Here is a 16756-nt window from a genome sequence, read left to right as displayed (position 1 = left end):
AAATAATTTTATTTGAAATACAGTTGTATATTAAGTATATGTCTTTTTTACTGAGATTTAAATTTTTTTTGTCAAGTTATAAAAAATTCATTCTTTCTAACAGACTCAATACATCATACAATTTTGAAGTTCAAAACGTCAGGGCTTGTTTGTTTTCTATTTTTAAAAACTATTTTTTGTTTTTAAAAGTAAAAAAATTTAAAAATTTATTTGGATAAATATTTTTCATTTAATTGTTTTCAAAACTGTTTTCATTTTTCCAAAAAAAAAACAACTTGTAACAACTTCATTTCGTTTTATTTTCTTTATTTTTAAAATACACTATATTTAATAATTAGAAACTATAGTTACCTCCATCAATTTTTATTACTAATTATCACTATTAACCGCTTATAATTATCACTATCAGTTTATTTTTTTAATTTTAAAATTATTTTTTAATTGATATAACTAAATTTATTTTCAATTTATTTTTTTTAAAAATAATTTTAAAAACTGCATTATAAAACTGTTTTTAAACATAAAAAATGAGAATAAAAATCAAGCAGTAATTTTGTTGTTTTCTTGGGGCCTCAATGCGTTACGTCGTTTCGGAGTCGGATCCATTAATATTGATATTTTCATATCAATTAAAATGTTAAAGTTTATTTTTACATAAATGACAAAAAGCTTTTTCCAGCAATGAAAGATTGCTTTACAATGTTTTTCAAGATAAATATGCTCAATTATAAAAAAAATGAAATATAATAAAAAATGTGCACATATATTTGAAAATTTTTTATGTGATTTAATCTAAAAATTATCGGTTAAAAATTATTTCCATAAAAGAATATTGAGCCGGCCAACCACAAAAAGAAATTAAAAGCATGAAAAGGTGACTTTTGTAGATGAGTTTGAGACAAAAGATTTGCCCGCCTCAACAATATTGATCGCAACGGCAACAACAACCTCACAAGCCACACACAACCTCCTACGCTCTACGCTCTCTCCTTCCTTCACCGCCTCCTCTGATCATCTCTCTCTCTCTCTCTCTCTCTCTCTCTCTCTCTATCGAATCCACCATTGTCACTTTTGCACCAACCTCTTTGCTTCTTTCTCACGTGTATTCTCTCCCGAAACTACACATGGCTTTCCTCATTGGCCTTGTGATCGGAATCATCGTCGGCCTTGCCCTCATCGTCGGATTCGTCCGCTACGAGAATGCTCGGACCAAGCTCCGCTCTGAATTTGCTGAAACGATAGCCGCTTTTGCTCGGATGACCGTTGAAGATTCCAGGAAGATCTTGCCTCCCCAGTACTACCCTTCTTGGGTTGTCTTCTCTCAGAGGCAAAAGTTAAGCTCTCTGTCTTCTGTTCTTCTGGCTGACGATTCTGCTTTTGATTATGTTCTCATCAATAGGAGCCGAGACAGACACTTTGAGATATCTATTTTTTTATTTGTTGCAGTTGACTTGGTTGAACTCTCATCTAACTAAGATCTGGCCGTACGTTAATGAGGTAACTTTTGTGAGATTCAGTTCCCGAACAATCCTCAGATTTAGTGTATATAACTTTATGGATGTGACTATCTTCTCGTAAATCGGGTTCTAGGCTGCTTCTGAGCTAATAAAAACATCGGTGGAACCAATTCTCGAACAATATAGACCGGTGATTTTGGCGTCATTGAAATTTTCGAAGTTCACTCTTGGTACAGTAGCTCCACAGTTTACAGGTCAGTTCAACTTATTGAGTTGAGTGACTTTCGGACTTCAGCTAATCGAGCCTTCCTTAAGTGCAATTAGTTACTGATATTGTCAACCATTTTCTTGTAATTAAAATAATTACAGTTCGAAGTATATAAATGGACTACAATATTGTAATGGCATACATGCTTACTTGTTAATGCCCGGCTTTGCCGCCTGGAAACATGCTATCACTTTACTCATTCTTCTTGTTAGGATTCTTTTCCCGATGCTCATGCCAATTGGTAATTTAAATATCATTGGAGAATCTAATGTTTTGAAGTTGTTGATTAGGCGTATCTATAATTGAAGATGGAGGGAGCGGCGTTACAATGGAGTTGGAAATGCAGTGGGATGGGAATCCAAGTATTATACTTGATATTAAGACTCTAATTGGTGTTGCACTACCAGTGCAGGTACTCCTCAATTTCCTTAATCACCTCTGTTTTCTCATTTAGGGTAGCTGATTAGAAATGGGTTAATAAGAAATCTGCCATGACATTTCTCTCTGTCCCTGCCTGTAAGAAGTCCAAGATAATGAGGCCAAAGCATATCTTTTCAATTCCGTCAGGCTAAAGTAACTTGTAGAGTCAATTACGTCAGAAGTCTTGTTGGCTGAGTTTCAAAGATGATTGCAAACCTAAGATTTAGTGGTTCTCTTACCAATCTAATAACCTTATCCCTGAAAATGAGCGAAATTTATAATTTAAAGATTCTGATGTATGCAATCAAAGGTTGAACATGGAATGTATATCTTTTTTCACTTTGTTAAAAGCAGTTGAATGATATTTTGCACTTTGGCATTTTCTGAAAGGTTTGTATTCTTGTGTTTGTTTTTGCTGATTCTTCTATTAATACACCGCCTCATTTCTTGAATTGGTAAGGTTTGTTGATAAAATGGTTATGGGCAAGCTGTTTTATTGTTAAAATGATTATGTTGATCTTATAATCTCTGTTCAGGTAAAAGATATAGGATTCACAGGCGTTTTTAGGTTGATTTTCAAGCCACTTGTTGATGAATTTCCTGGCTTTGGAGCTGTTAGTTACTCTTTAAGGCAGAAGGTAAAAGATATATGTATTCCCAAGAGGCTTTCCGAAGATTCACTTTTTATCACTTATAACTTGGGTTTATATGAATTGCCAGATCCAAACATACAATATCGCTGAACAAATTTTTTTCATTAATTACATGACCAGAAACCAATTTTGTAAATTTGTAATTTTTTGAAGTAAAATTTAACTTATGATTTTGTTGTGAGAACTGGAATTTCTAGTATTAAGTTTTTATTTTTTAGTTGAATTTGGATACATTTTTTCATCTGTTCATTGATCCTGAATTTCAACGACATTGCATAAAATTGACTCTTGGCCAGATCCTTGACTGAAGAAGTCAGAATGGAAGTCCTACTTAGTGCCTACAGATTATAGACGGAGATTGATACTGAATTATCGGTAGAAAGATATTGATGATTTAAAACATTACGTATGCATGCGCCAAAGATGGAAAGCTTTCCTGCCAACAGATAGAAAAGTAGGGTTTAAGGATTTATTGAAACATTATTCGGTCGTTGGAGAGTGGATCACATTTATTATTATCCTTAATCGACGTATGAATTTTACGTTTAAAGTACTAATGAACATTCTATGATCATACAGTCTTGAATCATTAAAGAAGTTTTTCTAAATTATGGAGGTTATGTGTCTACATAAAAGCGTCCTGGCCGGCAGGGGTTTGTTTTTGCTCTCAGCTCTCTCTCTCTCTCTCTCTCTCTCTCTCTCACACACACACACACAAACCACTGAGACATACACTCACGCAAATGCTGATCCACAGAGTTAGCAATGCCCTCTTTTCATTTTCCTTTGGTACATGCTAGAATACGTCCCAATTCCTCTGTCTCCAAGACTTTTACCATATGCACATACCAGTATAATGCATTTGATCATTTCAGAAAATTTTAACTTGCAGAAAAAATTGGATTTTACGTTGAAAGTTGTTGGTGGAGATATTTCAGCAATCCCCGGCTTGTCCGATGCAATTGAGGTTTGATCAACTGCCATGGTCTGTTACTGATACCGGATACCAGTGTGCGGCTTGCGTAGTTGTCTTTATGTTTCGTTTCCTCATCTTCACAAAATAAGAAGGAAGTTAAAAAGTACCAGGAGCAATTAACTATCGCATTCATGAAAAAGCTTTTTGTGGCAAATGATTTATTAAGAAAATTAAATAAGCTTAGCAGAAAAGCAAAAGAAGACATAAATAGTAACTTGGCACTTATCGATGCATGGACAAATAATTAGGTCTATTAAATTACTGCAGGGGTCAATTCGGGATGCTGTTGAAGATTCTATTGCATGGCCTGTGAGAAAAGTTGTACCCATTTTGCCTGGAGACTACAGGTACTCAAGTATACTGAGGCGGCAATCACGCTGCTGATCAATACTCATAATTGATCTATGGTTGCCATCCTTTCACTAACTGAAACTCTCTAGTTTTCATGGGTAGAGAGAAATCAGGTTTATTTGCATTTTCGTAGAATCCTATGTACTTCTTTATATGGGCAGTGAGGATCACGTACATGATATGTCTGAAAAATGAGCTACGTTGTTCATTTAAAAATTTCATTATAAATGGAAGATCGATGACTGAAAATTGCATTATTCTATCAAATATGATTATACTATATTATAATCTACGAATTATTGAGCAGTCCAGAGGAGCATGGGTGAATGCTAGAACTCAGTTATGGTCTTGAACCTTGTTGATTTATGTCTGGTCCCGACTCTTGTACGACCTGTCAATTAGGCATCTATGTCAGTTAAGGTGGCTGTACACAGGATCACCTTCAAAAAAAAGATTAAAATTTGGTTCCTTCATCGCAAGATTAGTCAATTACGGTATCTGCCAATTAAATTATAGATTCACAATATAAAACAACACTGTTTTTTCTTGCTCAGTGATCTGGAGTTGAAGCCTGTGGGCATATTAGAAGTGAAGCTCGTGCAAGCTAAGGAGTTAACGAACAAGGACATTATAGGTAAATCAGATCCATACGCTGTGCTATATGTACGACCTTTACGTGACAGAACGAAAACTAGCAAGACAATTGTAAGTTAGTGTACTACTTCTCTATCTCTGTCGTCTATTTATTGCTGATCAATTCAGGAAGAAATAACATGATTATTTTGCCCCTCCAGAGCAATGATTTGAATCCAATATGGAATGAACACTTCGAATTTGTTGTTGAAGATGAATCCACTCAGCACCTTGTGGTTAAAGTCTATGATTCTGAAGGCTTAATGGCATCTGAATTTATTGGATGTGCGCACATACGGCTTAGTGAACTTGAGCCTGGTAAAGTAAAAGATGTGTGGTTGAAGCTGGTCAAGGATTTGGAGGTCCAAAGAGATAACAAGAACAGAGGTTCGGTACGTAATTCTATCCCACTTGGTTAAACAATAACAATTAGAGGGTTCTTTTAGTTGAGACTTGCTAGGAGACAGCTCAAATTGCGCTGTACATTTTAGATGCAGTTACTTCTTTTTCCCGCTAAGTATGACCCCTCTTAAGAGTCCCCGTGCGTATATAGGGCAAGTATAAAAATAACAACAATCATATGAAAATGTATATATACGTTTAACCACGTCAAAAGTGTCAGACCGCAGCTGAAGCGTTAATTCCGGACATAAGTTAAATGCAAAGATGACTTCCTTAAAGTGTAGTTGCCTTAAAGTTTTCAATTTTTTTGTGGTCAAAAGGAATTTGAAATCATGTCCTGGCTCGTAAAATGCTTCGAACATCATATTTTCTCTTTGTGCTTAGGTACATATATATAGATAGATAGATAGATAGATATGTGACAAATGAAATATATGTTCTTTTCTGTTAACTGTTTCTCTCTGTGCTTAGGTAAATTTGGAGCTTTTATACTATCCTTTTGGCATGGAACTGTGTTTACCAACCCTTTTGTTCGCAATGATCCATTGACATCCTTAGAAAAGGTTCTTAAAAGTTCAGTAAATGGAATAGAATGTACTGAAAATGGAAATGGCGTCACACAGAAGAAAAGGGAGGTTATAATCAGAGGAGTCCTGTCTGTTACGGTGATATCTGCTGAAGACTTGCCTGCAGCAGATTTTATGGGGAAATCTGATCCTTATGCTGTTCTTATCTTGAAGAAATCAGAAACAAAATGCAGAACCAGGGTAAGAAGCAAACCACATCCCTTTTACTGTGATAGTCCTAAAACCAAAACTAGTATCTCTTTGTATCTTTGTGTTGAAAATCCTTGAGACGAGCCTGTAAATAGAATATATGATCAAGCTTTGTCTTCTTTCTTTAATCTTTGCGCCTCCTTTATTCCTGAGGGTGGGTGAGAGGCACACAACAGTTCATTCTTTTTTGCGCATGTTCGATCCTTCCTTTCACTTCCTGTTGCCTAACTAGTTATTCCCAAGATATTATAAACTTACTGACCTTGGAAGTTGTTAATTTTTTACAGGTTGTGAATAACACCTTATCTCCAGTTTGGAATCAAACATTTGACTTTGTTGTTGAGGATGGATTACATGACATGCTAATGGTTGAAATTTGGGACCACGATACATTTGGAAAGGTAAAAAAAAAAAAAAGAATCATGCCTCACATACTTGCACAAAATTTAGTTGGTTAGACATTGAAATTTAAGAGAGATTCTTGAGCCAACTTCATTTGCAAATGACTAGACCAAGCAAATATTTTTAAAAAAAAAAACGTAACTATTCTCAGTTATGAATTTCACTAAAAATTGCATCGAATATAATTACTTGTCTTTTTGTGACTGAATAGGTTTACTTAGCTTTTGTAGACCCGAGTCCACCCCAGAATTTTTTTTTTTTTGGGAAAGAAATTATTTGAAATTTAATACCATTGTATGAACTGCCAAACTTTTATCTTAAGGAGTAACATGGTTGTTGAACGGATGTTGGAAATCTCTATTATATGTTTCATATCACTCCGTATGGGGTATTAATCATGGCTTTAGTCTATCGAACATGTAGATGGCTTCTTAATTGAATTGGCTGTCCTGATTGATTCCCTGTTGTTTTATTTTTCGCTGTTTCCTTTCTCCAAACTCGCAAGAACTATAAGGGTAAAAGATAGAGCCTGGTTGATTTCTAGCGGGACTATGAGATTTCACTGACAGGTCTGAGCGTCAATGATGCAGGATTATTTGGGAAGATGCGTATTGACCCTCACGAGGGTCATATTGGAAGGGGAATACGAAGAATGTTATGAGCTGGATGGGGCTACATCTGGATCTTTGAGATTGTTTCTCAAGTGGTTGCCCCAACCGATTTATAGGAACGATTCCTGAGTGTCCCTTTTCGACCTTTCATGGTATCCACATGCCTCGATTTATACAAAGTCTGCACTCCATTATTTGTGAGAAAATCGAGTAAATGTTGTACGTAATTGTTTCGCTCCACGTAGCGTTATAGAGATCCAAATCATCCTTTTTCCTAGCCGTTCCTAGTCGTTATTAGCTGGTTTACTACTTTATTTTCTGATCTTCAACTTCAAGAGGTCAGTACAGGTGTTGATTAATTATCTTTTTGCTGGACTTTTATGGGATCCAGTAGTTTTGTGGGACTCAAAGAAAGGGAAAGCAAGAAAAGAAAATGACGGAGAAAAAGTGAAATAAAATGGTGCAATTCTTGAAAGGGCGGTAAACGGTTGCTCTTTTGGATTTCTTTTGGCAGTCTTAAATTATTAAAAAATAGATATATTTTAAACTTGTTCAGACGAAAAGAAATTAAGAAACTACGGTCCATAGGTAAATGAAAAGTAACTTGACCCAAAAATCTTTGATGTAATTTTGTTTTCTCCTCGTTCTTTAATTTTGTACAGTTTTTTAAGCTAATGAAATCCCATTTCACTCCCCAAAAAAAGAAAAAAAAGTAACTCGACCCACAAGAGGGACAGATGAAAAGAGAATTTTGTATAATATTTATCATTAAGTCACGCAAGTGTGAGTGAATTTAAGTATGAAAAGTTCAACATCAAATAAAACAAGACTTAAAAATTTTCAAATCATAATATAAATCATTTTTTAAAAAATTTATTTAGCCTAAAATATAAAACATTGAGTAAGTGCTTTATATTTTTTTCAATTATATCCTTACTTTACTAAAAAATTAATCAAGGTATTTAAAATAAATTAAATGTTATACTTATTACATTCAAGAATACAGTTGAAAAGATAAAAAAAAATTAAAAAATTAATATTTTAACCACTTTTTTTAAAAAATATAAATTAATTGACAATAACTTATATTATGATCCAAAAGAAATATATAATAAAGAAAAAGCATATAAAAATTTGAATATTGAAATTTTGAATCAAGACATCGCTGTTTTTGTTCATTTACAAATACCACATGATATCCAAGTTATGAGAAACAACTTCATAAGCAAATTATTACCATCATAAAATACATCAAAGTGTACATTTATTTTATGATTTTATGATACCATGTTTTTCCTTTTCCTCTCTTCCTCGTCTCCTAATTTTCTGCGGAGTAATATCCCAAGGGTAAAAGATTGAACAGGTTGCTTGTCCCCAGAATCCAGACAAGCATTTAGGCTGAGACAACAGATCATTTTCAACGACTTAAAGCCACGCATCTTCGAGTAGACAACATTTTTGTTCATTCCACAGCATCACCCTATAAAGCGGTGTCAATCCTTCCAAGAAAACTGCTCACTAAATACTTCTTCAGTTTCCTTCTCCTCCTATTCTTTCCCCTGCGTTACCAGAAATTCAACCGTGCCATAGTTATCCTTCGGGTGAATGTACATAAACGAAGATTAAAAAGAAATAAATCAAAACCATTATTTCATTTTTCCAAGCATAATGATTCTGAGGTATTGACAAAAGGTGTTCTACCGGAAAAAAAATGCCAATCCTACACAATGAGGCCATTTCATGAGATACATAGAACATTCTAATACGTTTGCAGTTTAAGAGAATCTTGTCCACCAAATTACTTGATGTGCTAATTAATGACATCCAGTAACAGAGTAATATGTCAAATTCTAACTCGTGCCGATTAATGCGATACAGCAAGCAATGCTGGACTTTAGCTTGCTACTCTGAAATCAATAAAGCAAGAAAAGGTGAAGGGATTAAGGGAACCTACCAATATTGGTTATGCAATACGAAAGAGTCAGTTGGCACTTTCTTGCCATCATCATTGCGATTCCAGTGGTAGATGGCATGAGTCCTATTCATTATCTCCAGAGTTGAGTGTCCAAAGCTGGCTTCCCGAAAGGCAGAATATTCCGGCTGTGGTTCTAAAAATCTGCGCAGCCAATAAAACAAATTGAGCACAGACGGAACTATAACTAGCAAGGATTTCGCCTATGAAGGACTATCTAGAGACATCTATTAGAGGATCATCAACTCCAAAGTGAAAATTACTAGCAATTTTCACAAGAAAATTTGCGGATTACCTTGCAGCAAGACCTTCTTGATTTCCTCCATCTCCTACAGTTATGTATACAGGAGCTGCTTTGTCTGGTATGGGGTACCGGTTGCCACTTGTTATGTTGTAGTTGATATTGGAGAATCGGTACTGAAAACAAGACAGATGCATTCAACACGTGATAAAATATGTAGTGCAATTAACAAGTAGCCACGAAATCAAACCGAGGCTAGATCGAAATTTTCCTTATCAACCTCGCATCATTGTGTGACCAAAGCATCAAACAGGATAGGTGCCCTAACTAATAATTCTAAAGTAAGACGCAACTGTTTGCAAGTGCAAGAACAGAAAAAAGAAAAAGGTTAAGAACCATACTGATCTTTCATAAGCATGGACATGGCCAGCAAAGACCACATCAACTTTGTAGTGAATGAACCAGCTCTCAAATACTGCTCGCATGCTTTCACCCTCCATATAGTGAGCTTCATTACTGTTGTATAGTGGAACGTGCATGAGAACAATAAGCCAAGGTGTCTTATCCCTATCAACCCTCTTCAACTCTTCATGGAGCCACATATACTGGGGTGTGTACTTTACTGCCAGGAAATATCAGCATTTTATCATATTAGCCATCAAGAAAGCTGATCCCACTTTTCAAAGAATACACAAAATGACTACAGCAAAACTTGGCAACCATTATAGTGTCCATCTGGAACAGAACAGAACTAGCCATTGGTAATAGTAAGATTCTAACTTCTGAAAACACCACATCGAGACTCCACTGTTCTTGAATATGAACCAATAACTAAAACCTTCACTCGAGACCTGATGAAGAATAAATTTCTTTACAATTATCAGTTTACTCATTTTGTTTGTCTTCTCCTTTGCAGTAGTAGGGCAGAAATCGTACAAATTTTCTGTCAGGCTGTAAACTTTTCTTGACTGTTAAACCCATGCCAAATTTGTTAAAACTTGAAACGTCTTCTGATCTCATTAGAATTATTTGATGCCACGTTGGGTAAGTTACAGTATAATTCCATCTCTTCATGAGCAGCTGATTACTGTAAATATCCATGAATTTCTCTACAGACAAAGATATCACATCTTTTGTTCTTATATCCCATAAAATATCCAGACTCCACTGTTTGCAATCAATGGCACACTAGTGAAAGAAGAATAGCATTTTCTACCTGATTGTTACACAATGCACAATTGTGTGTAAGGAGAGAGAGATTACGGGTATTATGGTTTCAAGATTGAAAAATCTAGTCAACGCATGAGAGCTACTTGAATTTTACATGACATTCTCAACGCCAATTACAGTAAGAGAATTTAACTGTCAATCAACATGTACAAATATATTGACAATGTAAAATGAGATTAGCCAGTGGTTACCAAAGGGTGAATAGCTGGACAGCACAATGATATGAGCAGACGCACGCCTAATAGCATACCAGAGAGGGCTGCTGCTATTGGTAGCCAAATAAGGAGTTGTATATCTTTGAAGATAGGATTTGAAAGGAACAACCTCCCCCTGCCATGAAGGTTCAGTTAAAAGCAACATAGAGCCAATTTATCTCTCATGCTACAACTTTGGGTAGATCAAGCTCAATATAGGCAGTGGGAAAAAAATAACCTTACATAAAGCAACTTCATAATGATCAAGTCGATTTTTCAACACATTTTAAAGTATTTTACATCCCAAGCATGTGGTAACAATTAAAAGTTGGACATAATAAAGAACAATAGTTTGATAGAATTAACAGCCAGCCAAGTTAAGCTTACAGATGAGCTTTGCAGAGTAACAAAAGTTCATTCCAAGACTTAATTTTTTCCTTGCGGCCAATGATTAACAATTATACAAGAGAAGGAATAAATGCCGTAAAGACTTGCAGTTATCTGGAACATCCCTCCCCACGCCCCATCCTCCCCCTTTCCAAAAAAAAAACCACACAATTCCTAATTAAGAAAAGGAAAACTGAAATAATTATTTATTAGTTTATTGGTCCAGAAAATACTAAACTCTAATTTGTAAGTGATTTAATCAGATTGCAGACAGGAATATTGAATGCATGTCCAGTCTTGGATTCATATTCTACCATATAGGGCATGTACTCAATTTCATGATTTCCAGCAGTCCAAATCCATGGCTGATATGCTGCACTCCTTTCAATAAACTGACCCCATGTATCCCATCGTAAACCTACATCATTATACTGATACCTATCAGCATAAGAAAGGTCTCCAACAAATAGGACAGTCTGTGCTCCACTCTTCATGTAGTGGTCAAGAGTGGAAAGAGAGTTGTATGTTTGGCCCAAATCACCTACAACATAAATAAAATAATCATTTATGAAAATAAAAAATTCAAATAAGCAAAAACTAAAAGAAAAATGGAACCCTACTTTATGAATTACCAGTTGAATGATTCTGCAATGATGTATGGATGGCAAAGAAACATAACCAAAAGTAATATCAAAAGTCTGGATAAGTGTATTAATTGAGGATGCAATAGAACATTTCCCCTTATAACAGTGGACCACGCTTCAAAAATGGATAACATACCTATGATCCCAAATTTGTAAGGGGAATCTCGGTCAACTGTGGGAGGTGTTTCAAACCAAAATTCCCGAGAAGAATCACCACTTCCTATTTTGTAGTAGTATTTAGTGTTATACTGAAAAGAGCAAGCCGTGATATTAACAAAGTAAACACACTCCTAAAAAAAAGCATGAGGGAATTATAAAAATATGTCTAGGAAAGATGAAAACATGTGTGCTAATAGCAACAATTACCTCGAGGCCTTCAATTAGACAATGATGAATGTAGCCAGACTTATATTGGTAGAAGGTATAGTTTGTCACCGTGCCTATTGCACTAAATTGATATTTATTGCTTGATGTGCCATATTGTACTTTGCTGGGCCCTGGTTCACCCGCTGTGACCCATGAGATAATTACCGCTTTTCCATCATAGTCACCTTGAGTAATATGCACCTAAGGAGGGAATATTCAACACGGAGAAGCCACCATAAGTTTAAAATTCATTCATATTGTGTCACTTTTGAACATAAGAAAACACCACCATAAGTTCAAAGCACTATTGTGTTTATCGTGTAACTCTCTGTAACCACCATATTTCTCTTGTAACAAGGATCTTTTTATTGGGAATGGGAACCCGACTCTTGCTATTCACAAGGTCTGAGAGGTTCTTTGATGAGCTAGTAAATATGGTATGTAATTCTTTAAAAAAAGTCCAATGACCGAAACCTCATCAATTGGCTGATCATACAGAGAATTGGAAATTGGAATCCTCATTTTTAAATTCATCACATAACATCAGCACGTTAATAAAAGATGCAGCTTTGTTGCTTTTATAAGACGTACTTGTTGAGGTGCATTATGACCCTTCGGAACTGCAAATACTTCATTATCAGGAGGGATATCAACAGATGGCCACTCTGATCGTATGAAACTGCTAGTGATTCCAGCATTTCCATCCTTGATGGCGCTCAAAAAGAGAAAGGTAGCAAGAACAAAATTAAGCAACAAAGTTTGCATCCTGACATCCGGATCCAGAGACATGATTGTCTGTCAACCAGCCTGAGAAGCCTAACTACCTGCACTAAAGAATATCAAATGATGTCATTTTGTGCAGGGATAAGATGTGAAGTTGTGAGGCTTTCAGTTCAAGCTTTATTTTAGAAAATGAAACTACCAAATTGCATTCCAATTGTTTACTCAATATTCTTCGAGGACAAAAGATTCAAAACTACATCTCACTGCAGACGCGTTTTACATAAAAGCGGGTAAAGGATACCAATTAAATTCTAAAACCAGTTATTTGATAAAGGAGCGAGTCAGCAACAAAACTGTTCTAGTTGAAGGTTAAAAAGAGTGAGAGAGACGGATCCTCTTTCAGCATATAATTTCCTCCTTTACAGCACTGCTTTTTCAAAAACCACCGCCAGAAGACACTTGCAACCACTAAAAAAATTGTTAGCGCTCAATTATCCAGAAGCAAGACTTTCAACAGTTCGTGATCTGAATCTGAACGATGAACAGTATCGGCATTCACATTACTTAACATCACAGTCGAAACTTAGCTCCCCGAGCTTAAAATCTACATTTCAGTTCTAGATACAACTGCAAATAAAGATTAAACAATCATACATTTATAAAAAGAGAAAATGAATCAGTAACGAAGAATCAAAAATTGTTTCGGTTTAATAATCACAATCTTTCTTAAAAAATAAATCTATAAAAAGCGAGCGATCGAGAGAGAGAAGGAAGGAGGAGCTCGCCTTGAAGCATTTGCCGAGGAGAGAAAGGAAGAGAGAGATGATGAAGAGAAGGAGACGAAGGAGAAGGTGTTGGGAAGGCTGGTGCTGGGAGCAGGACGAGCCGCTCGCTGGCGTAAAAAGTAAAAACTGCGTCAAGTGTGATATCGTGCACCCGGGTATGGTATGTACACGTGGCGTTATGGTGGTGGTTTGGACGATTTCATCGTTGGGTCAGTTACTTTGCTTGACGTCCCACCTAGCATGATTGGCTATGGCCTATGCGGAAATTTGGGACAAGGATCAATGGCTAAGAAAAAATTGAGAGAATTACCTTAAATTCTGATAAAAAAGATTGACTACTAGAATTTATTAACAACTGATATAAGATCATTTGCAATCTATTAAATAGCCTCATATTAATTGTTAATAAATTTTATAGTAATTAATTTTTTATGTGAGACTTGTATATAATTTTTTAAAAAAACTTGGAAAAAAGTAAAATTAAGTTTCAGAAATTATCAATACAGATTTTTGAAAATATCTTAAAATTGGATTGCAGATTTTGGAACAATAGTCTTCAAATATTGGTCATTCCTTCCCAAATGTTCATCTATTTGTTTCATCCCCAAATTCCCCTTGATTTTGTCCTCCTGATGTATATTTGATGCAGACACGGTGAAAGATTATAAGAAGGAGCATTGACCAAAAAAATTAAAAATAAGGAAATTTAAAAAAAAGAGGCATTTAATTGGCCTTGCTTTGTTGCTTGTAGAAGACTAAAATTCAAAACTCTCCTTAATTTTGTTGAAGTCAGAATCTCATCATTTTAAAGTTTAAATTAACATCCCTAATGTTTTTTTTTAACACAGACTCTCCTAGAATTATTTTTTATCTATATTTTTATACTATTATTAACTTCATTAGATGCCACATAAGTTGTTCCAAGTCTTCTTTTTTTTTAACATGACATGTGAACTTCTATTAGTAGGATAACTAAAAAATAATAATAAGAAGTCTATGATTAAAAAAAAAGATTGAGAAGTTAATTTTAAATTTTCAAAGGGAATTTTGTGCAAATGCATTAAAATTTAGAGGGGCTTTATATATTTTAGTCTGTATAAGAATGAAAACAAGAAATCACCCGAGATTGATTTTTGTGGGAAAGAACACGACTATTCATATTTCATGACAATCTGGATTCAAATTATTTCGCATTCACTATAAGGACTGTATTTTTTTTGCTTTGGATGAAAACAAGGATTGTATTGTTAATAACTTATTAGTTTACAAATATTTTTGTAAATTTGATATAAGTCAAGTTTGACAACTAAGAAAAAGTGTGTCAATCCCTATAATCCCTGTAAAAATATTTTATGTAGTTCTCAATTGATGTTGATATTCTATTATTGATGTATACCTATCACGAGTTTGTGATAAATTTGATATAGTAGCAGTTGAACCTTGAATTGATAAGTTTGTGATAAATTCATCCTATTGATATATACCTATCAGCAACATATCCTGTCACTGTCTTCAAAATATATATATATATATATATATTGAATTAAAAAAAAAAAGAGATGCATGCATGTTGTTGTTGTTATACACCTCGAAATATTTGTCATAAAATATATTAAATCCCAAGATATTTAATAAATTTGGTTGGACAAAATTTGGTTCAACTCTTTCTGTTTTTTGGCTAACCGAGAGTTTAAGACAAAAAAGGTGACAAGGACAACCGGCCGAGAGTAGTTAATTCAATGAACCTAGTCAGTGTTATTTATAACAAGTCCTTTTTTTATTTGATAAAATCAAATGTGGATGGCCACGATTGTTTGGACAGCTTCTATAGTCAATTTTAAAAGTTAAAATCACGGTTTTCTAAAATTAATTATAAATTTAAAATTATATTTTATTAAAAATATTCAAACACTCATTATATATGTTAAAAATTAATTTTAAAATTAAAATTTTATTTTTTAAAAAATATCCAAACACTTTTATATATGTCAAAATCAATTATAAAATTAAAATTATAATTTGTAAAATAATTTATATAATTTTTGAATAATTCCTTAAAAAATATAATTAAAAATATAAATTAAAAAGTAGATAACAATAACTTATAAAATAACTGTAGTTTTGAATTCAAAATTAATTTCAACATATATGGAGGTATTTGAATATTTAAAAAAAAACCATAATTTTAGATTTATAATTGATTTTAGCATGTTTAAGGGTATTTGAATATTTTTAAAAAGCATGATTTTAAATTCATAATTAATTTTAACATATAACATGAATATTTGATTGTGTTTTACATAATCATGGTTTTACATTATTCTACTTTTTAATTTTGCTTTTGATTAAAATCAATCTTATTAATCAATTTTATAAACCAATTATATATATATATATATATATATCACATAACATAATTAACTATATTTAAAATCAATTATATTAATTAATTTTTTATACTTAATTATAACAAACTAAAATCCAAACACTCCCTTAGAGAGTTCGAGTAGATCAATAGAGTCAACCATGGCATTGAAATGAAATGGGGGTAATTAGAAATTGATTTATCTTAATATAATACAAAATTGATAAAAAAAATTAAAATAAAAGCAACAAGATTTCAACTAGATAAACAAACCTCTTCATCAAAATATTTAACAAGTTCATTAACACTTAAATTATCAAATTCAGGAGACCCAAAAACTAATAAAAAGTTTATTAACACTTTTGTTTAATCTTACACTCTGGCAGAACATTTTCCACTAAGATACACAAGCGGACAAGGGTAATAACTTTCATGGAAGATTTGCATTTTGCAAACGAATTTTGAGAGAACACACTGCGAGTTAAAATCTAATATAATTAAAAGTGCAATTTAAAGTTTTTTTAAACAAAAGTTTATGGACAGCGGTGGAGCTACATTGCTCCGAGAGTGGGTAGATGCCCACCCAAATGTGAAAGCTATGTAAATATTTTTATTTAATTTATACCATGACATGCAAGTAGAAATCCAAGGAAGAGAGAGAGAGAGAGAGAGAGAGTAGCAAAGTGTGTGAGGTGTTGAGGTTGGGTTAGAACAATAATTTCAATCAAACAGCAGTATCACCAAAAATAAAATTGATTGCTGTTTTATTTTTTGAGAAAAAGAAGCCTATATTGTTCTTGTGTGTGTCAATATATGGTTTTTTTATTTAAAGCTGTGTTTTTTAGGATATGGTTTTATATGCGTGACATTCAAGAAAAAAAAATTGCCTGACATTGTTAT

General features: G+C 33.7%; 2 protein-coding genes across 3 annotated transcripts; one reads left to right on the top strand and one right to left on the bottom strand.

Moving 5' to 3' along the window:
* Positions 1-950: 950 nt before the first annotated feature.
* Positions 951-7308, top strand: LOC129319792 (synaptotagmin-5-like). Its single transcript, XM_054964855.1, is given in 13 exon segments — positions 951-1336; positions 1449-1497; positions 1591-1711; positions 2016-2137; positions 2682-2783; positions 3691-3765; positions 4042-4121; positions 4680-4830; positions 4920-5150; positions 5632-5662; positions 5665-5927; positions 6224-6337; positions 6929-7308. Coding segments are annotated over 13 exon segments (1701 nt in total). The 5' UTR covers positions 951-1124; the 3' UTR covers positions 7079-7308.
* Positions 7309-8074: 766 nt separating this feature from the next.
* Positions 8075-13644, bottom strand: LOC129320522 (bifunctional purple acid phosphatase 26). 2 transcript variants are annotated; one of them, XM_054966017.1, is made up of 10 exons: positions 13492-13644; positions 12575-12807; positions 11984-12184; positions 11754-11865; positions 11288-11514; positions 10584-10722; positions 9564-9784; positions 9217-9338; positions 8904-9065; positions 8075-8508 (listed from the first exon to the last, which is right to left on the bottom strand). In XM_054966017.1, the coding sequence occupies exons 2-10, from the start codon at positions 12770-12772 to the stop codon at positions 8430-8432; spliced, it is 1461 nt and encodes a 486-aa protein (XP_054821992.1). In that variant the 5' UTR covers positions 12773-12807; positions 13492-13644; the 3' UTR covers positions 8075-8429. The 2 variants fall into 2 exon arrangements, with proteins under 2 accessions (XP_054821992.1, XP_054821993.1); XM_054966018.1 differs by lacking the exon at positions 13492-13644 and adding an exon at positions 13061-13328.
* Positions 13645-16756: the final 3112 nt, after the last annotated feature.

This window comes from Prosopis cineraria, unplaced genomic scaffold (assembly GCF_029017545.1).
Source record: "Prosopis cineraria cultivar Desert tree isolate PC_DT_omini unplaced genomic scaffold, ASM2901754v1 PC9, whole genome shotgun sequence".
NCBI lineage: Eukaryota > Viridiplantae > Streptophyta > Magnoliopsida > Fabales > Fabaceae > Prosopis > Prosopis cineraria.
This window is presented reverse-complemented; position numbering and strand designations above follow the sequence as displayed.

Coding starts and splice junctions, on each gene's coding strand:
- LOC129320522 (XM_054966017.1), bottom strand. CDS start 12,772: ATGTCTCTGGATCCGGATGTCAGGATGCAAACTTTGTTGCTTAATTTT. Junction 12,185..12,574: donor GTCATAATGCACCTCAACAA/GTACGTCTTATA, acceptor TTCCCTCCTTAG/GTGCATATTACTCAAGGTGA. Junction 11,515..11,753: donor TTACAAATTTGGGATCATAG/GTATGTTATCCA, acceptor TTTATGTTGTAG/GTGATTTGGGCCAAACATAC.